We start from the raw sequence: 25,368 nt of genomic DNA on the forward strand, positions 1-25,368 counted from the left end.
AGGTTGTTATTTGCAAATATATTTCTTATTATTTTCGTCAAAGATGGTTTTGAAAATATATTGTATAAAAGTGGGTGAGGTCCTTAATCGATTTCCTTATTTTTCCAGTCATATTATGCATTATAAACTGGTAGAAGAGCTTTATGGTGATAGCTTCAGCGGTTATTGATTTATGACCAGAAATATGTGTGAAATTAATTTGCTTTGCTCAGCTGAGAATGAAGGTATTCTTCGAGGAATGCAAGAATATTTGTCGAATGTAAACTTAGAGACCTTTTCCTGAAAAAGTCAGTAAGAAAACTTTAGACAAAAATAAACCGATAGGACGACATTGTGCTGACCAGGTATTTTGGGACACATCCTCTTATTTCTTTTACTAATGGTTTACGATTTTTAACAGCAGTTATTCAAAGTTTATCAGAGCAAAACTCAAGTTCCATTTCTTTTCACTACGCCAAAAAGTGAGACATTTTAAAGACGTAGAAAGGCTCGCATTTCTACAACATTTTTCAAGTAAATAAACTTTAAAGTAGTATATTTAAAGCATTTTAAACTCGAAAAAGTATGAAGAGGACAGGACGTGGTTCTGAGATTTTTACTAGTTTTTGTCCTCTGAAACCAGAGGAGCTCCTTATTACTTATTTTTTGCAAACGATACGAAAGATTGGAAATACATGAATATTGATACTTTGTTTTCAGATACTTACGATTGCGGGATGCATCCTATGGAGAAACCAACAAGTCCTTGTAGAATAAAAAGCCAGATAAAGTTGGGCGCGACCGAGCTTAGCATATTATATAATACAAGCAGGATACCACACAAAGTTAAAGCCTAAAGTAGAATTTACTTATAATAATATACAGTACGGTACTTACAATGAGAGAAAATTACTTAACAAAATAGATCAAAAGGAAAAAAAGAAGAAGCTCTGGAGATATTTGAGTGTATAGAAGGTCTGCCCTTCTGGTTTTTCGATTTCTGTACATATTATAAGACAAAGTCCATACCTATGGATCTAAAAATGTCCATATTCGGGTTTTCAGTCAAAATAATTAGAAACACGTCTTTATTATTTAATTGCCGACGTTTCGACCGTTTATTGTGGCCTTCTTCAGGGCCTAGTACAATTTATAAAGAAATTAAAATAACTTAATTTTGTTTCGCAGTTCTACAAAGACTTATTAAAATTACATATATATATATATATATATATATATCTATATATATATATATAGGCATTCAATTGACCAACATTTCTTACTTATAAATCTCTGCGTTCTTCTTCGTCAGGCTTTGCTTGATATATACGTGTTTTTGAATAAAACATAGTCACTCTATCACTTAATTAAGAATACGGAAATTATTTTATAATTTAAAATTAATATTTTCAATACACAAATCAAAAATCAACGATTTATATTTCAAACTTTTGTATATACATATTTGAAATTTGTTGATCAACTGCGAATTCATGCTTGATGGATTAGTTCAGTCTCATTTGAATATACACGCATAGATGTCGCTAATATTTCTTGCTTCTATGCAAGATTTGCCTACAAGAACACGAAAAACGTTGGGAAACTATACAAACAATGAAAGATAACATGCCAACAAAAAAAAAACAAAAGAAAATTGTATACAAAATTGACTGTCGGAAAATCAACAAAACAAGATAAGTCAGTTATTGCCTATCAGGCTTTTAACTTGAACGCGAACGGACTACTAACAATTTACAAGCGACGCCTACTGAAAATATATAAAGCAAAGTTGAGCATTTAGTTGAACAAATATTGCCTGGAATTGAATGTTACTCCAAAATTCGCTAAAATAACAATAAAGGCAAATACCAAATCTAGCAGGAAAACAGTTAGAAAAGCGGAAAAGGATTTTTTAAAATATGAGTTGGAAAGCTTATACTCGAAGAAGGATGAGATAAATGCCGATTTATTATCTATCCATTTAAGATTGGCAGAACAACTACCTACGACTGAATTAATGTAATGTTTCGACCGCATTAAGACAGAGGTCGATCAGGAACTACAACAAAAATACAGCTGAACCGAAAATTGGACAATCTGGCAGGACTACGAGAGGCTAACCAAAACCAAAAAACTCACCAGTTTCATGACAAGTTTGTTAACCTCGCAACAGTGGCCATTACCAAGGAAGAGGCACAACTTCTCAAAAAGGGTCTGAAGCACAATATCATGGACCAAAATACAGTAAGAAAAACGGAGCAAGCGAATGTAGATGCGGAGATCGCAATATCATTGATACCACAACAAGACCAGGAGCACGCAAGACACATGTGCAGGGAAATCATAAAAAAGGAGGTGAAAGCACAGGAAGGACAAAAATCTAATGCAGAGGAGAAAACAATAAAGAATCTGGGGCATAAAGTAAGGTAAAACAATATTGTCACAACGAAAGCGGAAAAAAGAAACACCACTGTGCTAATCGAAAAAGAACAAGTAAGGAAGGTTAAGTTCGGGTGTAACCGAACATTACATACTCAGTTGAGAGCTATGGTGACAGCATAAGGGAAAATAACCATGTAGGAAAATGAACCGAGGGAAACCCTGGAATGTGCTTGTATGACATGTGTATCAAATGAAAGGCATTAAAGAGTATTTTATGAGGGAGTGGGCCATAGTTCTATAGGTGAACGCCATTTAGGGATATAGCCATAAAGGTGGATCAGGGTTGACTCTAGAATGCGTTTGTACGATATGGGTATCAAATTAAAGGTATTAATGAGGGTTTTAAAAGGGAGTGGTGGTTGTTGTATAGGTGGTCGCCTTTTCGAGATATCGCCATAAAGGTGGACCAGAGGTGACTCTAGAATGCGTTTGTACGATATGGGTATCAAATGAAAGGTGTTAATGAGTATTTTAAAAGGGAGTAATCCTTAGTTCCATAGGTGGACGCCGTTTCGAGATATCGCCACAAAGGTGGACCAGGGGCGACCCTAGAATTTGTTTGTACAATATGGGCATCAAACGAATGGTGTTAATGAGTATTTTAAAAGGGAGTGGGCCTTAGTTCTATAGGTGGATGCCGTTTCGTTTGTACGATATGGGTATCAAATTAAAGGTATTAATGAGGGTTTTAAAAGGGAGTGGTGGTTGTTGTATAGGTAGTCGCCTTTTCGAGATATCGCCATAAAGGTGGACCAGGGGTGACTCTAGAATGCGTTTGTACGATATGGGTATCAAATGAAAGGTGTTAATGAGTATTTTAAAAGGGAGTAATCCTTAGTTCCATAGGTGGACGCCGTTTCGAGATATCGTCATAAAGGTGGACCAGGGGTGACCCTAGAATTTGTTTGTACAATATGGGTATCAAAAGAAAGGTGTTAATGAGTATTTTAAAAGGGAATAATCCTTAGTTCCATAGGTGGACGCCGTTTCGAGATATCGCCACAAAGGTGGACCAGGGGCGATCCTAGAATTTGTTTGTACAATATGGGCATCAAACGAATGGTGTTAATGAGTATTTTAAAAGGGAGTGGGCCTTAGTTCTATAGGTGGATGCCGTTTCGAAAATGCGCCATAAAGGTGGTCCAGGGGTGACTCTAGAATGTGTTTGTATGATATGGGTATCAAATTAAAGGTATTAATGAGGGTTTTAAAAGGGAGTAGTGGTTGTTGTATAGGTGGTCGCCTTTTCGAGATATCGCCATAAAGGTGGACCAGGGGTGACTCTAGAATGCGTTTGTACGATATGGATATCAAATGAAAGGTGTTAATGAGCATTTTAAAAGTGAGTAATCCTTAGTTCCATAGGTGGACGCCGTTTCGAGATATCGCCATAAAGGTGGACCAGGGGTGACCCTAGAATTTGTTTGCATCAAACGAAAGGTGTTAATGAGTATTTTAAAAGGGAATGGGCCTTAGTTCTATAAGTGGAGGCCGATTCGAAATATCGCCATAAAGGTGGACCAGGGGTGACTCTAGAATGTGTTTGTACGATATGGGTATCAAATGAAGGGTGTTAATGAGTATTTTAAAAGGCAGTAATCCTTAGTTCCATAGGTGGACGCCGTTTCGAGATATCGCCATAAAGGTCGGCCAGGGGTAACTCTAGAACTCGTTTGTGCAATATGTGTATCAAACGAAAGGAGTTAATGAGTATTTTAAAAGGTAGTGGGCCTTAGTTCTATAGGGGGACGCCTTTTCGAGGTATCGCAATAAAGGTGGACCAGGGGTGACTCTAGACTTTATTTGCACGATATGGGTATCAAATGAAAGGTGTTAATGCATATTTTTAAAAGGGAGTGGGCCTTAGTTCTATAGGTGGACGCCTTTTCGAGATATCGCCATAAAGGTGGACCAGGGGTGACTCTAGAATGAGTTTGTACGATATGGGTATCAAATTAAACGTATTAATGAGAGTTTTAAAAGGGAGTGGTGGTAGTTGTATATGTGAAGGCGTTTTCCAGATATCGACCAAAATGTGGACCAGGGTGACCCAGAACATCATCTGCTGGATACCGCTAATTTATTTATATATGTAATACCTGCCAAGATTTTAAGTGTTTTTTATTTCGCCCTGCAGAACTTTTTCATTTTCTTCTACCACACACATTTTATAAAGTTTTTTCTAAAGTTATATTTCGCGTCAATAAAACAATCCAATTACCTTACCATGTTTCATCCCTTTTTTCGTATTTGGTATAGAATTATGGCATTTTTTTCATTTTTCGTAATTTTCGATATCGAAAAAGTGGGCGTGGTCATAGTCGAATTTCGTTCATTTTTCATACCAAGATAAAGTGAGTTCAAGTAAGGACGTGAACTAAGTTCATTAAAGATATGTCGATTTTTGCTCAAGTTATCGTGTTAACGGCCATGCGGAAGGACAGACGGACGACTGTGTATAAAAACTGGGCGTGGCATCAACCGATTTCGCCCATTTTCACAGAAAACAGTTATCGTCATTAAATCTATGCCCCTACCAAATTTCAAAAGGATTGGTTAATTTTTGTTCGACTTATGGCGTTAAAAGTATCCTAGACAAATTAAATGAAAAAGGGCGGAGCCACGCCCATTTTGAAATTTTCTTTTATTTTTGTATTTTTTTGCACCATATCATTACTGGAGTTGAATGTTGACATAATTTACTTATATACTGTAAAGATATTAAATTTTTTGTTAAAATTTTACTTTAAAAAAATTTTTTTTAAAGTGGGCGTGGTCCTTCTCCGATTTTGCATAGATGTCGCTAATATTTCTTGCTTCTATGTTTCTTTTGTATACACATTCTTTATCTGCTTTTATGTGTATTTCTTCCAGAAGCATTCTTTTTTGCCAGTTTGTTTCTCTTGCTATTACTTTGGCATTATCAAAATCAAATTTGTGCCCAAAAGCAATGGCATGGTGAGCAAGAGTGCTTTTTTCTATGCGCTTATTCTCAACATCTTTGCTATGTTGGCAAGTCGCTTATATAGTTGTTGTGATGTGGTGCCTATATAGCATCTTTCAAGCTGGCAGTCAACGCAGTCAATTTTGTATACAATGTTTTTTTGTTGGGATGTTATCTTTCATTGTTCTGTTGTTCCTGTTCTTGCAGGAAGGTACAAACAACGCCAGCGAGCGTGCGCCGTATTGACATAAATTATAGTTCTTTTGTGTTCATTCACTTATTCACGTTCAATTACTTTTATAATATTTAGTCAATCAATCGAATTCATCTATGTGTAATAAATAACATTAAATCGGCTCCGAGTCATCCTTGACGACAATCAGAAGGGCATCACGAACAAATTTCACAAGAATCAATGTGAAATTGGAGCAGGAGCAACAAGCGACGCAAGTGTTCGAAATAGCACCGGCCGTTGCAAATATATTTCATCTGAGGAGGATTAAAGTCGTGGCAAAGTTGACATATCCATATCCGGATAAAACAGTTGATCCAACCAACCATATGGAAATCAATATTGTTAGTCAATGGTGTCAGAAAATAACGCCCTACCAATGGGTTCTAGGTTTCTCGCCATATCCATAATCTATAAATATTTCATTTGGTGAATTCACTAACTTTTTGAATGTTTTAGTTTTTTGTTTTGAATACGTTTCACTAAGATACTTATAATTGGTGGAGTTTGTTCGTAATTTTCTGCATTTTCTTTTTTCTTATGAAATTGTCACATATTTTAGGTTAAGGCACCAATAGCCGATGCAAATTGATATGGATAATTAGAAATATGGTTATGACTATGTCAACTTTGCAAAGCCCTTCAGCCACAACAAAGCCAATCGCGCAACAGCAGAACAACTTAAAGTGTTTAGAATAAAAAGATATTGCTTGCGCGAAGATGACTGTAAAGCAGCGGAGCTTAACATAAATATAGTAAGATACTTTCACCACATAGCAAACTCTACCAGAGTTTTAACATAATTTAAAAATACACTTAGGGAGTTAATAATTGCATTAACATAGTTGTAAGGTTGCTGTTTTTGTTTCACATGTACAAATATTCCTTTTTCAATACAACTTTGAAAGGTATGTTCAGTGTCCTGTTTGTGTATGCTATATGCTTATCCAATATATTCAGTCTCCCATTGGTTTGATTTAGGAATTCCTATATGGACACCTCGGCGATTGTTTAACAATAGCAGCTCAGTCTGAAACTTTTATCGATATCCTCCTGCTCGTCTTCATCACAATCAACACGTAAAAAAAGCACAAAAGAAGTGACGGATTACTTACTCTCTTCCGCAATGATGACGTCATGTGTATATTTGCTGACAAATCGCAGCTATTATTTTACTTTTTCCCTCCTCCTACGAGTGGGGACGAATATAATTTTTACTCCGGTCATAAAAACGAAAAGAAAACTTCAATAGTGCAGAATCAAAGCGTAGAAATGTCAAGTAAAGTTTTATTTGCAACACTCAAGGTAGAGGACCAGAGTCGTTTAAAGCACACCAGTGTTGCCATATTAACTTTTTTCAATCTATATTTAGCTTTTTTTCCTCGTTTAGCTTGAGAAGTTGCGATTTAGCTTTAAGCTTTTTTTCTAGCTCTTTTAAGCTTTTTTATAAAAATTTAGATAAACACTGAATGAATTTGGGCTAGATTTAAAAAATTTGAGGGGCTAAGGAACAAATAATGTTGGCTTTATGGTAGGCAGAAATGGAGGCCGAGTAACTTTATTAAAGCAACATCAACCTAATAACATTTTCGTTCTGTGTGTTTGTCACTCAATTCTATGACTGTTTCATCTGCTTTTTAACTGGGATTCTAAATTCACATGTAGACAAAAGATGCAATGATACATATATGCTGCGTAAAAGGACTCGAGCCATTGCAAATCGCATCGGCACGAATGGGATAACTCCTTGTTTTTCTGTACTTATGTCAACAGGCATAAAATTTATTTAAAGGATACCGTTGTGTGTAAGGCTTATAGCTCATACAAAGTAGAACTTACGTAAGGAACTTTTATAAGCCATATGGTAGAATATACCAACTGTATAATAAGGCCTATGGACCAACAAAAATAAGGCTTACTTACATAAAGCCTTATTAAAGGAAACTACTTGCTGTATTAGGACCTTTTATATAAGGCTTATATAAAGCACTCTCAAAATCAGGCTTACATAAGCTTTTATAATAACGAGGTTGAATAAGGATTGGTGTACCATAGTATAACCTTGTTATACGTTTTATTGCACATAGAAAATTGCTTGGACTTATAACAAGACACCATCTGACTTACTCATATTCATAATAACCTATTTCAAAACTTTATTTAACCGGGAGTTACTCATCGCCCAGCCCAGAAAGTGTCATGAAAATATTCCCTCCAAAAATTCATTTGCCAGATATTGCTTGGAGTCGGTGTAAAACACATACCAAAAACTTGAAAAACAGTTTCCCAGGTAGTGTAGTATATAGGGCTTACATTTTCATGGGTTCTTTGAAAGGACAAAAAGTTGATTTCCTTATTGAAAATAGTTTTATCGGCGTTCTTATTTTGCGAATAAAAAACCATTTACCTCAAACAAAATACGAAAACTTATAGACTATAGTGGAGTTTTATTTATCATATATCCCTTTAAAATTAAAAAACAGATAGCGCTTGCCAACAATTTTTTTTTTTATGAAATTGGAGTAAAAATTAATTTAAGTTTCTTATTATGTTATGTTTTTCAATAAAAAAATTAATAAAACGCATAGAAAGTGGCCTTAAACTTTTAGATTTTTTTCTTAGCCTTACCAATTTTTATTTAGCCTTTTTAGCTTTTTATTTTTGTCAATCTAGCCTTTGTTTTTTGAAAAAGTTCTGGCAACACTGGATGGAAATCCATCGCGCAGCATGTAGCAACACGCCACCAAACTCCGGCGCAACATCGTATATATCAACAGGCGACGTAATACGAGTATCATACGCAGGGGAGGGCGTGAACTTTGCACCTGCCTAGAGACCGATTTTGATGCTCGTATAGTAAGGAAGTTACGTACGCACGCTTAAAGCAGAATACCAAATAATGCGTGTGACACGTGCTCACTTTACATGCGCTGAAATCAAAGTAAACAACATAGCAGAATACAAACATAAATAAAAATCTGATATTCCGAATTTTCGATACACATATCAAAGTCTTAGTGTAGCTGTGAAGGTTATTTTGATATGCATATCTTTAAAGAAAACTTTGGCAAAACCCCTGTTTAAGCGAAAAATGCGTTTTTTTTTTACCGAAAATTTATTTTAATCAACACATTTTCTAGCTGGTAAAACTATTGAATATTAAATAAATCATAAACTTGCATTAAATGTGCTATTTTCAAATCAAATCACTGCGTTTTTATACTTTTGAGCTCTTAACAGTACTTATGTCCACTGTGCTCCCCAACAAAATATAACGATCATCTATTCATGATTTAAATGTGTGTAAAAATAACAACTAAACCAGTCCCTACATAAAAATTTTGTACAATTAAATCAAATAAAACTTGACTACACAGTAGAAATGCAGTTAAACTTGTGTTTTGTTAAGGTAAATTTATTAAAAGATATACATATTACAAATGATTTTACATATTGTTTGAAACAAGATTATTTTCTTAATCTACACCGCTAAGGCTCACCGTCAATTTCGTTCTCTTCCTTGTCCAAGCTTTCCTCAGCAATCTTTAGCCACCCACATATATCATCTATATGTCGTTTAGCCTTTTGCCTTTGTATCGAGACTTCATTGTTATAGCTGTTTGGTGGAAGCGTTCTCCCTGTTCATCGGATTCGGTAGAAAGTTGTCTCTCTTACCAGTCGAGATGATCATGCATCAAATGCACTTTTAAAGACATATGAGCGGGTGCTTTTGAAAACGCTTTCACTAGGTTATTGACATACTCTCGAAAATTGGCATCACGCTGATTTCAAGGAACCTTAGTAATAACAGCCTTTAACGCACCCCAAGCAATCGCAGCATTAGTATCTAAGGTTTTAGTAAAATCGTCGCTTCTTATCATCTTTCCAATGTACGGACCGTTAAAAATACTTAAAAATGTTTTAAAATATATAAAAATATATAAATCAAAAGCATGCGAATATGTAATTTAAATACGAACCTACTTCAATTTTGGCGCAAGAAAGTTCAGGAAACATTTGTCTCAAACACGCTTTTGAGGAAGCATTGGTTTTAATGAATGACTTGATAAAGTTTGTTAATAGTCCTAATTTTATATGTAGTGGCGGAATCAAGATATTCTCCCGACTTACTACAGGGCCGTTTGTTTTCCCAACAGTATAACACGTATCCCACAAACAAATAAAGCACATATTCCTTGCCCATCCAGACGGTGGCAGTCCCATGATAGTGGCTACTGCTTTGAAGTCTGCACATACTCTCCACTGGAATTGCTCGTACTGTATATAATTGAGAAGGACTTTAAAGTTGTTGTATGTTTCAAGCCTGTCTGCATTATACGCTATTGGGACTGGTGGAATACTTTTATCGTTGTATAACAAGACTGCTTTTAAACTGGTTTTGTTAGAATCTGCGAAGAGGCGCCAATCGGGTGGATTATGATTTAGACTCATCTCGTTCATCAATCCGGCGACATCATGGCAATAGGTAAACCAATTAGCAACATCTAGAGTAAAATATTGTTTAATAGATGCTTGCCTGTCACGATAGCCCGACGTTCTTACATCTGATGCCAGGTGGTTTCCATACTTTAAAAATTGGGCCAATTCTTTGGATTGTCTTTTTGATAGGGCGATTTTTCTCCCTAGCTCATATAACTTCCGTTGTATAATGAGCCCCACTAATCCAGTTGATTTAGATGGAACAAATGTCTCATCACCTTCGTATGGAATATTCACAGAAGCTGTTTCCAGTGTTGCTTCACAAGTTCTTCTTCTGGGAGGTGCGGGAATTTTATGGCTATGTGGTCTTGGCAGTCGGACATACAAACTTCCAATGCACTCTCTTTTGCGACGTCTTATCCGTGACAAGTGCTTCTGTTATGTTCATCTACAAAAAATAGTTATATCATGGTCATATACAATACTGTTTCTAAGCATATAATTACCTGGTTTATACCAAATTGCAGGAACTCCAAAGATCAATTGATTAATTTCTTTGGTAAACCATTTTTGTAAATGGTTATAGCAGGTTTGGCATATCTTGCTGGGTCCCCACGACTCGCCTTTTATTATCGGGTGATAAAAAAAAACTGCGTATAGAGGGATTCCACTACTGGAGTTGTGTTTATCATTTACCATTTGTTTCAATACTAACTAAATTTGGCGGACAAAAAACAAGTTCGATTGCAGAATTCCTTCACATTCTTTTTCAAATTTAGTTTTTATTTTAGAGCTGGTATTATACACTTTTATCAAATATTTGATGCTATTAAATGAGTACTAAATATCAGCTGTTCTCATTTACTCACTTTAAAAGCATCGCACACTTGATGACCATCAATTGTTGGAAGCACAGTGGAATTAAGTACTGTTAAGAGCTCATAAAAATGCAGTGCTTCGAATTGAAAATAGCACATTTCATGCAAGTTTATGATTTATTTAATATTCAATAGTTTTACCAGCTGGAAATTATGTTGTTTAAAATCAATAAAAAAAAATAAATTTTTTCGCTTAAGGTAAAATAATATTGTCACAACAAAAGCGGAAAAAGGAAACACCACTGTGCTAATCGAAAAAAGAAATATATATCCAAAACCGAAGATCTTATAGAGGAAATGAAATGTCGTAGAATGAGAGAAGATCCCACAGATGAATACCAAAAACAAATAAAAGTTGCTATACAAAATGCAACAAATATAGTAGATTCTAACATGGCACATAGATTGGTCCAAATAAACCCTTCGGCTCCTCCCCTGATTGCGCTACCACAAATCCACAAGCCGGACACGCCAATGAGGCCTATCATTAATTTTAAATCGGCACCATGTTACAAACTGTCTAAATATTTAAAAACGATATTGAAAGATATTCTGGAGCTAAGGAACGAATATGCAATAGCTAACACAAAAGACCCCACCGTGGTGTGATGGTAGCGTGCTCCGCTTAACACACCGAATGCCCTGGGTTCACACCCCGGGCAAAGCAACATCAAAACTTTAGAAATAAGGTTTTTTAATTAGAAGAAAATTTTTCTATGCGGGGTCGCCCCTCGGCAGTGTTTGGCAAGCGCTCCCGGTGTATTTCTGCCATGAAAAGCACTCAGTGAAAATTGATCTGCGTTGCAGATGCCGTTCGGAGTCGGCATAAAACATGTAGGTCCAGTCCGGCCAACTTGTAGGGAAAATCAAGAGGAGCACGACGTAAGTTGGAAGAGAAGCTCGGTCTTAGATCTCTTCGGAGTTTATCGCGCCTTTCATGTTTTTTTTTTTAACACAACAAAACTAATAGAGAGACTTGGGACCGTAGAGCTAAAAAAGAACAGCAAATTGGTATCTTTTGACATAAAAGATTTATACCCATTAATACCACTATCGGAGACTTTGGAAATAGTTAGCTCAACAATAGTTCATAATACAAAAAAACAAAGTGAAAAGTATGCAAATCACAAATACGCTAAGAACCACTTTACGTCAAAACTATTTTCAATTCAACAATAAAATATATAGACAAACAAAGGGTCTTGGAATGGGAAGCCCCAAATCAGCAATTCTTATGGAAGTGTTCATGCAAAATCTGGAAAGTACATACAGGAGCTGGAGTCCAAATTAGGCGTGTCATTTTATGCTAGATACGTGGATGACATAATATGCGTTAAACTACAAATAGCGAAGAGCTTGTACTGGAGTACCTAAACAAGCAGCACGGAAATATAAAATTTACAATGGAAACCGAAAAAGACGGAGGAATCAACTATCTAGACCTCACGATAAATATTGATAAAGAAGCCAAAAGATTTAACTATGACATATATAGAAAGCCAATGGCCACCGACACAAAAATACATAATACCTCAAATCACCCCCAACAGCATAAAAATGCAGCATTAAGGCACTTGGTACATAAACTTGAAAGAACACCTCTTACACAAGAGTCATATAAGAGAGAACTTGAGGTCATATATAATATCGCTGCAAACAACGGATATAAAGAAGCACTATTAGATAAGCTCAGAAGGACAAATGGAGAACCAAAAAAAAATAATGAAAAGGAAAATAATAGATGGACGACTATGACATATACTGGAAAAGCAACATATAAATTGGCAAACTCCTTTAAAAAATACAACATTAACACAGCATTCAATACATCGAACAATCTAGGGCGAAAACTAAGAACTAACACTTACTCAGAGGATTCGTTTAGCAGACACGGCGTATACAAGCTTACCTGCGGATGCCAGCATAGTTACATGAGACAAACAGGACGGCAAATAAGAATGAGGTTCAGAGAATATATTAAAGATTACAACAAAAAAATACGGAATTCAAACATTATACCCGAGTCTAACTTCGCGAATCACATGGTCGAGAATGAATATTCCCCAGCAAACATCAATAAAACAGTTAGGGTTCTTCACATACAAGCAAAAGGCCGACGTCTCAACGTACTCGAAAACATGGAAATCTACACAAAGAAAACATTCCAAGGTAGAATAATAAACGAACAGATAAATATAAAATCTGACACAATAATCGAGCATTTAAAACTTGTTTACAAGAAACAAAGTAATCACACAGGTACAACAGACAAACACAAAACAATTAACACACCAAAACAACAAACCCACAAAGAAGGTCAAACGACTAAAATTACGGATTTTTACCTACCCCAGTCAGCCACACAAATCGATTAGAAAACCACCCTCGGTTCTGAACACACAGCACATACACATAACTAAATATACACAAGCATCAATTTTGACAATACCTGCTCATGTACCTACGAACTATAAATACAGGACAAACGACAGCAACGAAAATCGACACTGATGATGGCACAACGCCGAAACCGGTTTGTCTCAAAACCAAATATGACAAGGGATGACGGAAAATCGTTCCAATATACATCGACTTGGTCAACTTACCAAAGATGTTGAGAATAAACGCATAGAAAAAACGCTCTTGCTCACCATGCCATTACTTTTGGGAACAAATTTTATAATGCCAAACTAATAGCAAGAGAAACAAACTGGCAAAAGAGAGTGCTTCTGGAAGAAATACACATAAAAACAGACAAACAATGTGTAAACAAAAGAAGCAAAAAATATTAGCGACATCTATGCGTGTATACTGAAATGAGACTGCACTAATCCATCAAGCATGTATTCGCCGGTGATCAGCAAATGTCAAATATGTATACAAATGTACTTATATACAAAGTTTGAAATATAAATTGTTGGTTTTTGATTTGTATATTGAAAACAATAATATAAAATAATTTCCGTATTCTTAATTAAGTGATAGGGCGACTATGTTTTATTCAAAAACACGTATACCTATATAAAGCAAAACCTGACGAAGAAGAACGCAGAGATTTATAGAACTGTAGACCTGCGAAACTAAATTAAGCTATTTTAATTCCTTTAAAAATTGTACTAAGTCCTGAAGAAGACCACAATAAACATTCGCACCGTCGGCAATTAAATGATAAGCGCGTTTTTCTAATTATTTCGACTGAAAACCCGAATATAGAAATGTATAAATAAAAACAAAACAGTCGATAGTATCAACATGAGCAGTACGAGAGTAACACAGCGAAATGCTTTTTTGGCAACATAGGTATAAAATATGTTGTAAAGATTAAAACAATTTTCAAAGCTTTCGCAACTAACAACATTAAACTAGCAAAATTAAGAGCACGGAAATTCTTTCTATTGAAATGTCGGAAAAATAACATAATACCAAAACACATTCTAAACAATGTCAACTGCCTTTCCAAAGTTTGGAAGAAAACACACCATATAATAGAGAAATTGGTAAATTGATTTCAGCCTTCCGAAGAAAAATCAAAATATCTTTCTGGAAAATCAACATACTCGAAAAAGAAATAAATAGGCTGAAATCAACCATCCAAGCCAGCGGCGTGCCGAACACCAACGAGTTTTTCCAAACTCAAGAAACAAGCTACGACAACAAACACTCAACTACCATCGGAGCTTAAACACAAAATATGCCCGTTTAGAAGCAACCCAAATACAAACCCATATCACATCCGACACAACAAGCTTTATCTACAACGCAACATACGTAAACATACCTAACGGGCTTAGGGCATAAGTTTGGTTTACCAACAACGCCAAAAAAATTGCCATACAAAGAAATCGTAGCCGAAGTAGAGTATATTATACAGAACTGCATAGAACCATAAGACAGAAATGAAATTAGACAGACAGTAGCACAAACAACATCAAATTCATAAACAACGTCAAAAGAATCTAGCCTGGAAAAATTTCTAATAAAACAACAAAAAAGCTGCATAAACTTTTTCAAAAATAATCCAGAAATAATATGTTATAGGTCAGAGAAAGGCAACAAAACAGTTTTTATGAACAAAAGCGAACTTTTAGATGTTGCTAATGAGATGCTCAATGATGCTAATACATATCGCATAATATGCGAACCAACAAACAAAATACAAAAGAAAAACAACAATTTTGTATACACGCTGTTCGTGAAAAGAAAAATGGACGTACTCACCAAAAGAAAACTTACAACATACAATGCAACACCACCTAGAATGTACTTTGTACCAAAGCATCATAAAAATACAACCCCAGTGCCACTTAGGCCAATCTCCGCTGACTGCGATGGACCAAGAACGGCATTACTAAACTATGCAGCAACAATTCTGGCAAATATACCAAAGTCTCAGTACTACCTACGCAACTCATATGATTTGAAGACCTTCATCACAGCACAGAGACACACCAACCAGGCCAGATACAGGTGTCGTTTGATGTAAAGAGCTTGTTCACCAATGTGTCGGTAGATTCCATTCTAAGGGTATTTATCGAACGCTGGAATGACATACAAACATGTACTAATATGTCGCAAATCGAATTTATAGAAATGATATCCATTTGCACAAAGAAGACCTACTTCCAATTTGACGGCAAATTGTATTCTCAAAAGCATGGTTGTCCTATGGGCTCACCCAAAAGTTGTATCTTAGTAGAAATCCTAATGGATAACGTGTTACAACGGGCCTTTAAAAAAGTAAATGAACAACTAGGTTTTAACATAACCATTATAAAAAAATACGTATACGACTTATACTTGGTAAAACCAGAAGACAACCTCCCGTCGGTATTTGGGATTTTCAACGATATAGAAAATGGAATCGAGTTCACATATGAACAGGAACATAATAATATAGTACCTCTCCTGGATATAACCATCTATATGAACACTGAAGACGGAAGATTCAATACTGTACAATACAATTAGTATCGTAAGCCAGTATCTTCAGGCCGCATATTAAATTATATGTCTATCCACCCACTTTCGTAAAATATTAGCACCGCCACAGGGTTAGTAAGCAGAATATATAACCTCAGCTATTCAAATTATCACAGCAAAAACAAAAAGATAATAGTAGAAATTCTAAAAGCTAATGACTACCCAAAGAAATTGATATACAGGCTACTAAACAGATATCAAGCCCCATACAACAACACTAATACGTCAAATATCCAAACCAATAACAACATCCAACAACAACAGAGAGACAAAAAACCGATATCATATTACCCAAACATAATACAGAAGATAACTCGAAAATTAAAAGAGTACACAAACAACATAAGATTTTCCTGCAAGAACAGGAACAACAGAACAATGAAAGATAACATCCCAACAAAAAAACATTGTATACAAAATTGACTGCGTTGACTGCCAGCTTGAAAGATGCTATATAGGCACCACATCACAACAACTATATAAGCGACTTGCCAACATAGCAAAGATGTTGAGAATAAGCGCATAGAAAAAAGCACTCTTGCTCACCATGCCATTGCTTTTGGGCACAAATTTGATTTTGATAATGCCAAAGTAATAGCAAGAGAAACAAACTGGCAAAAAAGAATGCTTCTGGAAGAAATACACATAAAAGCAGATAAAGAATGTGTATACAAAAGAAACATAGAAGCAAGAAATATTAGCGACATCTATGCGTGTATACTCAAATGAGAATGCACTAATCCATCAAGCATGAATTCGCCGGTGATCAACATATGTCAAATATGTTTACTTATGTACTTACATAAAAAGTTTGAAATATAAATTGTTGGTTTTTATTTGTATATTGAAAATAGTAATTTCAAATTTTAAAATAATTTCCGTATTCTTAATTAAGTGATAGAGTGACTATGTTTTATTCAAAAAAGACGTATATAAAGCAAAACCTGACAAAGAAGAACGCAGAGATTTATAAGAAATGTTGGTCAATTGAATGTCTATATATATATATATATGTTTATGTAATTTTAATAAGTCTTTAAGAGCTGCGAAACTAAATTAAGTTATTTTAATTCCTTTATAAATTGCACAAGGCCCTGAAGAAGACCACAAGAAACGGTCGAAACGTCGGCAATTAAATAATAAAAGCGCTTTTTTAATTATTTGACTGAAAGCCCGAATATAGAAATTTATAAATAAAAAATTATAAACAAAAATAGTCGGTAGTACCAACATGAACTATGGATCTAAAACACTACCGCACGGATTGAGATGCAACATTTTACAAAAAGAAATTTTAATTTATTTGTTGTTATATTACTTCAATATAAATCAGTACTATAAGATAAGATGCACGACAGTATTCATAAACGATTACGGGGCAAAATAAGAACTCATTGAGATACAAATAAAGGCTAAAATAATAATAATTAAAAGCAAGTAAAGAAGTCCAACTTCGGGTTTATAGGCGTATCAAGAGGAGGGGCATAGGGGCACGTGCCACCGCCCACCCGAGGGATTTTTTTATACACTTAAGTTTTCATACTATATATGAGCCGTTTATTTTGAAAGTGGCATAAGTCAATTCATGTCGTTTAGGTTCAGTGATAATTTGTTTGTATCTCTCCTCGCCTCCAGTTTGTTAGAGTCCAATATCCAAAAGATGCAATTCTTATTATTATTTTATAATTGTAGAACCATCTATATATGCATTCGTTCAAAAATAACAATGCATTTATAACCATGCCACTTTCAAAATAAACGGCTCATATAAGTCTGATATGCTTCTAAAATACTCCCCTTATTATTAGAAAATAAAATTGGTTTACGAAGCTCTTATAACCGGATATTAGTATGAACTGTAATTTTAAAAAGCTTTATGAAATTTTTGTAATAATGTGGTATTTATGTAAATATTAATAAACAACTAAGTCAATCGGATTATTTCGTAGCGAGCGAAGGTACAAACAACGCCAGCGAGCGTGCGCCGTATTGACATAAATTATAGTTCTTTTGTGTTCATTCACTTATTCACGTTCAATTACTTTTATAATATTTAGTCAATCAATCGAATTCATCTATGTGTAATAAATAACATTAAATCGGCTCCGAGTCATCCTTGACGACAATCAGAAGGGCATCACGAACAAATTTCACAAGAATCAATGTGAAATTGGAGCAGGAGCAACAAGCGACGCAAGTGTTCGAAATAGCACCGGCCGTTGCAAATATATTTCATCTGAGGAGGATTAAAGTCGTGGCAAAGTTGACATATCCATATCCGTATAAAACAGTTGACCCAACCAACCATATGGAAATCAATATTGTTAGTCAATGGTGTCAGAAAATAACGCCTAGCCATAACCATACCATACCAACCAATGGGTTCTAGGTTTCTCGCCATATCCATAACCTATAAATATTTCATTTGGTGAATTCACTAACTTTTTGAATGTTTTAGTTTTTTGTTTTGAATACGATCTCACTAAGATACTTATAATTGGTGGAGTTTGTTCGTAATTTTCTGCATTTTCTTTTTTCTTATGAAATTGTCACATATTTTAGGTTAAGGCACCAATAGCCGATGCAAATTGATATGGATAATTAGAAATATGGTTATGACTATGTCAACTTTGCAAAGCCCTTCAGCCACAACAAAGCCAATCGCGCAACAGCAGAACAACTTAAAGTGTTTAGAATAAAAAGATATTGCTTGCGCGAAGATGACTGTAAAGCAGCGGAGCTTAACATAAATATAGTAAGATACTTTCACCACATAGCAAACTCTACCAGAGTTTTAACATAATTTAAGCTCCAAAAATACACTTAGGGAGTTAATAATTGCATTAACATAGTTGTAAGGTTGCTGTTTTTGTTTCACATGTACAAATATTCCTTTTTCAATACAACTTTGAAAGGTATGTTCAGTGTCCTGTTTGTGTATGCTATATGCTTATCCAATATATTCAGTCTCCCATTGGTTTGATTTAGGAATTCCTATATGGACACCTCGGCGATTGTTTAGCAATAGCAGCTCAGTCTGAAACTTTTATCGATATCCTCCTGCTCGTCTTCATCACCATCATCAACACGTAAAAAAAGCACAAAAGAAGTGACGGATTACTTACTCTCTTCCGCAATGATGACGTCATGTGTATATTTGCTGACAAATCGCAGCTATTATTTTACTTTTTCCCTCCTCCTACGAGTGGGGACGAATATAATTTTTACTCCGGTCATAAAAACGAAAAGAAAACTTCAATAGTGCAGAATCAAAGCGTAGAAATGTCAAGTAAAGTTTTATTTGCAACACTCAAGGTAGAGGACCAGAGTCGTTTAAAGCACACCAGTGTTGCCATATTAACTTTTTTCAATCTATATTTAGCTTTTTTTCCTCGTTTAGCTTGAGAAGTTGCGATTTAGCTTTAAGCTTTTTTTCTAGCTCTTTTAAGCTTTTTTATAAAAATTTAGATAAACACTGAATGAATTTGGGCTAGATTTAAAAAATTTGAGGGGCTAAGGAACAAATAATGTTGGCTTTATGGTAGGCAGAAATGGAGGCCGAGTAACTTTATTAAAGCAACATCAACCTAATAACATTTTCGTTCTGTGTGTTTGTCACTCAATTCTATGACTGTTTCATCTGCTTTTTAACTGGGATTCTAAATTCACATGTAGACAAAAGATGCAATGATACATATATGCTGCGTAAAAGGACTCGAGCCATTGCAAATCGCATCGGCACGAATGGGATAACTCCTTGTTTTTCTGTACTTATGTCAACAGGCATAAAATTTATTTAAAGGATACCTTTGTGTGTAAGGCTTATAGCTCATACAAAGTAGAACTTACGTAAGGAACTTTTATAAGCCATATGGTAGAATATACCAACTGTATAATAAGGCCTATGGACCAACAAAAATAAGGCTTACTTACATAAAGCCTTATTAAAGGAAACTACTTGCTGTATTAGGACCTTTTATATAAGGCTTATATAAAGCACTCTCAAAATCAGGCTTACATAAGCTTTTATAATAACGAGGTTGAATAAGGATTGGTGTACCATAGTATAACCTTGTTATACGTTTTATTGCACATAGAAAATTGCTTGGACTTATAACAAGACACCATCTGACTTACTCATATTCATAATAACCTATTTCAAAACTTTATTTAACCGGGAGTTACTCATCGCCCAGCCCAGTAAGTGTCATGAAAATATTCCCTCCAAAAATTCATTTGCCAGATATTGCTTGGAGTCGGTGTAAAACACATACCAAAAACTTGAAAAACAGTTTCCCAGGTAGTGTAGTATATAGGGCTTACATTTTCATGGGTTCTTTGAAAGGACAAAAAGTTGATTTCCTTATTGAAAATAGTTTTATCGGCGTTCTTATTTTGCGAATAAAAAACCATTTACCTCAAACAAAATACGAAAACTTATAGACTATAGTGGAGTTTTATTTATCATATATCCCTTTAAAATTAAAAAACAGATAGCGCTTGCCAACAATTTTTTTTTTTTTATGAAATTGGAGTAAAAATTAATTTAAGTTTCTTATTATGTTATGTTTTTCAATAAAAAAATTAATAAAACGCATAGAAAGTGGCCTTAAACTTTTAGATTTTTTTCTTAGCCTTACCAATTTTTATTTAGCCTTTTTAGCTTTTTATTTTTGTCAATCTAGCCTTTTTTTTTTGAAAAAGTTCTGGCAACACTGGATGGAAATCCATCGCGCAGCATGTAGCAACACGCCACCAAACTCCGGCGCAACATCGTATATATCAACAGGCGACGTAATACGAGTATCATACGCAGGGGAGGGCGTGAACTTTGCACCTGCCTAGAGACCGATTTTGATGCTCGTATAGTAAGGAAGTTACGTACGCACGCTTAAAGCAGAATACCAAATAATGCGTGTGACACGTGCTCACTTTACATGCGCTGAAATCAAAGTAAACAACATAGCAGAATACAAACATAAATAAAAATCTGATATTCCGAATTTTCGATACACATATCAAAGTCTTAGTGTAGCTGTGAAGGTTATTTTGATATGCATATCTTTAAAGAAAACTTTGGCAAAACCCCTGTTTAAGCGAAAAATGCGTTTTTTTTTACCGAAAATTTATTTTAATCAACACATTTTCTAGCTGGTAAAACTATTGAATATTAAATAAATCATAAACTTGCATTAAATGTGCTATTTTCAAATCAAATCACTGCGTTTTTATACTTTTGAGCTCTTAACAGTACTTATGTCCACTGTGCTCCCCAACAAAATATAACGATCATCTATTCATGATTTAAATGTGTGTAAAAATAACAACTAAACCAGTCCCTACATAAAAATTTTGTACAATTAAATCAAATAAAACTTGACTACACAGTAGAAATGCAGTTAAACTTGTGTTTTGTTAAGGTAAATTTATTAAAAGATATACATATTACAAATGATTTTACATATTGTTTGAAACAAGATTATTTTCTTAATCTACACCGCTAAGGCTCACCGTCAATTTCGTTCTCTTCCTTGTCCAAGCTTTCCTCAGCAATCTTTAGCCACCCACATATATCATCTATATGTCGCTTAGCCTTTTGCCTTTGTATCGAGACTTCATTGTTATAGCTGTTTGGTGGAAGCGTTATCCCTGTTCATCGGATTCGGTAGAAAGTTGTCTCTCTAACCAGTCGAGATGATCATGCATCAAATGCACTTTTAAAGACATATGAGCGTGTGCTTTTGAAAACGCTTTCACTAGGTTATTGACATACTCTCGAAAATTGGCATCACGCTGATTTCAAGGAACCTTAGTAATAACAACCTTTAACGCACCCCAAGCAATCGCAGCATTAGTATCTAAGGTTTTAGTGAAATCGTCGCTTTTTATCATCTTTCGAATGTACGGACCGTTAAAAATACTTAAAAATGTTTTAAAATATATAAAAATATATAAATCAAAGGCATGCGAATATGTAATTTAAATACGAACCTACTTCAATTTTGGCGCAAGAAAGATCAGGAAACATTTGTCTCAGACACGCGTTTGAGGAAGCATTGGTTTTAATGAATGACTTGATAAAGTTTGTTAATAGTCCTAATTTTATATGTAGTGGCGGAATCAAGATATTCTCACGACTTACTACAGGGCCGTTTGTTTTCCCAACAGTATAACACGTATCGCACAAACAAATAAAGCACATATTCCTTGCCCATCCAGATGGTGGCAGTCCCATGATAGTGGCTACTACTTTCATGTCTGCACATACTCTCCACTGGAATTGCTCGTACTATATATAATTGAGAAGGACTTTAAAGTTGTTGTATGTTTCAAGCCTGTCTGTATTATACGCTATTGGGACTGGTGGAATAATTTTATCTTTGTATAACAAGACTGCTTTTAAACTGGTTTTGTTAGAATCTGCGAAGAGGCGCCAATCGGGTGGATTATGATTTAGACTCATCTCGTTCATCAATCCGGCGACATCATGACAATAGGTAAACCAATTAGCATCATCTACAGTAAAATATTGTTTAATAGATGCTTGCCTGTCACGATAGCCCGACGTTCTTACATCTGATGCCAGGTGGTTTCCATACTTTAAAAATTGGGCCAATTCTTGGGATTGTCTTTTTGATAGGGCGATTTTTCCCTAGCTCATATAACTTCCGTTGTATAATGAGCCTCACTAATCCAGTTGATTTAGATGGAACAAATGTCTCATCACCTTCGTATGGAATATTCACAGAATATGTAATTTAAACCTACATGACAAGTGCTTCTGTTATGTTCATCTACAAAAAATAGTTATATCATGGTCATATACAATACTGTTTCTAAGTACATAATTACCTGGTTTATACCAAATTGCAGGAACTCCAAAGATCAATTGATTAATTTCTTTGGTAAACCATTTTTGTAAATGGTTATAGCAGGTTTGGCATATCTTGCTGGGTGCCCACGACTCGCCTTTTATTATCGGGTGATAAAAAAAAACTGCGTATAGAGGGATTCCACTACTGGAGTTGTGTTTATCATTTACCATTTGTTTCAATACTAACTAAATTTGGCGGACAAAAAACAAGTTCGATTGCAGAATTCCTTCACATTCTTTTTCAAATTTAGTTTTTATTTTAGAGCTGGTATTATACACTTTTATCAAATATTTGATGCTATTAAATGAGTACTAAATATCAGCTGTTCTCATTTACTCACTTTAAAAGCATCGCACACTTGATGACCATCAATTGTTGGAAGCACAGTGGAATTAAGTACTGTCAAGAGCTCATAAAAATGCAGTGCTTCGAATTGAAAATAGCACATTTCATGCAAGTTTATGATTTATTTAATATTCAATAGTTTTACCAGCTGGAAATTATGTTGTTTAAAATCAATAAAAAAAAATAAATTTTTTCGCTTAAGGTAAAATAATATTGTCACAACAAAAGCGGAAAAAGGAAACACCACTGCGCTAATCGAAAAAAGAAATATATATCCAAAACCGAAGATCTTATAGAGGAAATGAAATGTCGTAGAATGAGAGAAGATCCCACAGATGAATACCAAAAACAAATAAAAGTTGCTATACAAAATGCAACAAATATAGTAGATTCTAACATGGCACATAGATTGGTCCAAATAAACCCTTCGGCTCCTCCCCTGATTGCGCTACCACAAATCCACAAGCCGGACACGCCAATGAGGCCTATCATTAATTTTAAATCGGCACCATGTTACAAACTGTCTAAATATTTAAAAACGATATTGAAAGATATTCTGGAGCTAAGGAACGAATATGCAATAGCTAACACAAAAGAGGCCACCGTGGTGTGATGGTAGCGTGCTCCGCTTAACACACCGAATGCCCTGGGTTCACACCCCGGGCAAAGCAACATCAAAATTTTAGAAATAAGGTTTTTTAATTAGAAGAAAATTTTTCTATGCGGGGTTGCCCCTCGGCAGTGTTTGGCAAGCGCTCCCGGTGTATTTCTGCCATGAAAAGCACTCAGTGAAAATTGATCTGCGTTGCAGATGCCGTTCGGAGTCGGCATAAAACATGTAGGTCCAGTCCGGCCAACTTGTAGGGAAAATCAAGAGGAGCACGACGTAAGTTGGAAGAGAAGCTCGGCCTTAGATCTCTTCGGAGTTTATCGCGCCTTTCATGTTTTTTTTTTAACACAACAGAACTAATAGAGAGACTTGGGACCGTAGAGCTAACAAAGAACAGCAAATTGGTATCTTTTGACATAAAAGATTTATACCCATTAATTCCACTATCGGAGACTTTGGAAATAGTTAGCTCAACAATAGTTCATAATACAAAAAAACAAAGTGAAAAGTATGCAAATCACAAATACGCTAAGAACTACTTTACGTCAAAACTATTTTCAATTCAACAATAAAATATATAGACAAACAAAGGGTCTTGGAATGGGAAGCCCCAAATCAGCAATTCTTATGGAAGTGTTCATGCAAAATCTGGAAGAAAAGTACATACAGGAGCTGAAGTCCAAATTAGGCGTGTCATTTTATGCTAGATACGTGGATGACATAATATGCGTTTAAACTACAAATAGCGAAGAGCTTGTACTGGAGTACCTAAACAAGCAGCAAGGAAATATAAAATTTATAATGGAAACCGAAAAAGACGGAGGAATCAACTATCTAGACCTCACGATAAATATTGATAAAGAAGCCAAAAGATTTAACTATGACATATATAGAAAGCCAATGGCCACCGACAAAAAAATACATAATACCTCAAATCACCCCCAACAGCATAAAAATGCAGCATTAAGGCACTTGGTACATATACTTGAAAGAACACCTCTTACACAAGAGTCATATAAGAGAGAACTTGAGGTCACATATAATATCGCTGCAAACAACGGATATAAAAAAGCACTATTAGATAAGCTCAGAAGGACAAATGGAGAACCAAAAAAAAAATAATGAAAAGGAAAATAATAGATGGTCGGCTATGACATATACTGGAAAAGCAACATACAAATTGGCAAACTCCTTTAAAAAATGCAACATTAACACAGCATTCAATACATCGAACAATCTAGGGCGAAAACTAAAACAAACACTTATTCAGAGAATCCGTTTAGCAGCCACGGCGTATACAAGCTTACCTGCGGATGCCAGCATAGTTACATAGGACAAACAGGACGGCAAATAAGAATGAGGTTCAGAGAATATATTAGAGATTACAACAAAAAATACGGAATTCAAACATTATACCCGATTCTAACTTCGCGAATCACATGGTCGAGAATGAATATTCCCCAGCAAACATCAATAAAACAGTTAAGGTTCTTCACATACAAGCAAAAGGTCGACGTCTCAACGTACTCGAAAACATGGAAATCTACACAAAGAAAACATTCGAAGGTAGAATAATAAACGAACAGATAAATACAAAATCTGACACAATAATCGAGCCTTTAAAACTTGTTTACAAGAAACAA

At 35.1% G+C, this 25,368-nt stretch overlaps 1 protein-coding gene across 9 annotated transcripts in view; it reads right to left on the reverse strand.

Moving 5' to 3' along the window:
• Positions 1-25,368, reverse strand: part of LOC137244275 (synaptic vesicle 2-related protein) — a 2,198,928-nt gene that overhangs the window by 1,440,429 nt on the left and 733,131 nt on the right. For 8 of the 9 annotated variants that reach the window (XR_010950874.1, XM_067773020.1, XM_067773022.1 and 5 more), the window contains one exon: positions 708-832. The exons of the other annotated variant lie outside the window; for it this stretch is intronic. Coding sequence is in view for 7 of the 8 variants with exons in the window: in XM_067773020.1 (XP_067629121.1) it covers positions 708-832 (125 nt within the window). In the remaining variant the exon portion in view is untranslated. The remainder of the gene's footprint in view (positions 1-707; positions 833-25,368) is intronic. 9 annotated transcript variants of the gene reach the window in all.

This window comes from Eurosta solidaginis, chromosome 3 (assembly GCF_040869045.1).
Source record: "Eurosta solidaginis isolate ZX-2024a chromosome 3, ASM4086904v1, whole genome shotgun sequence".
NCBI lineage: Eukaryota > Metazoa > Arthropoda > Insecta > Diptera > Tephritidae > Eurosta > Eurosta solidaginis.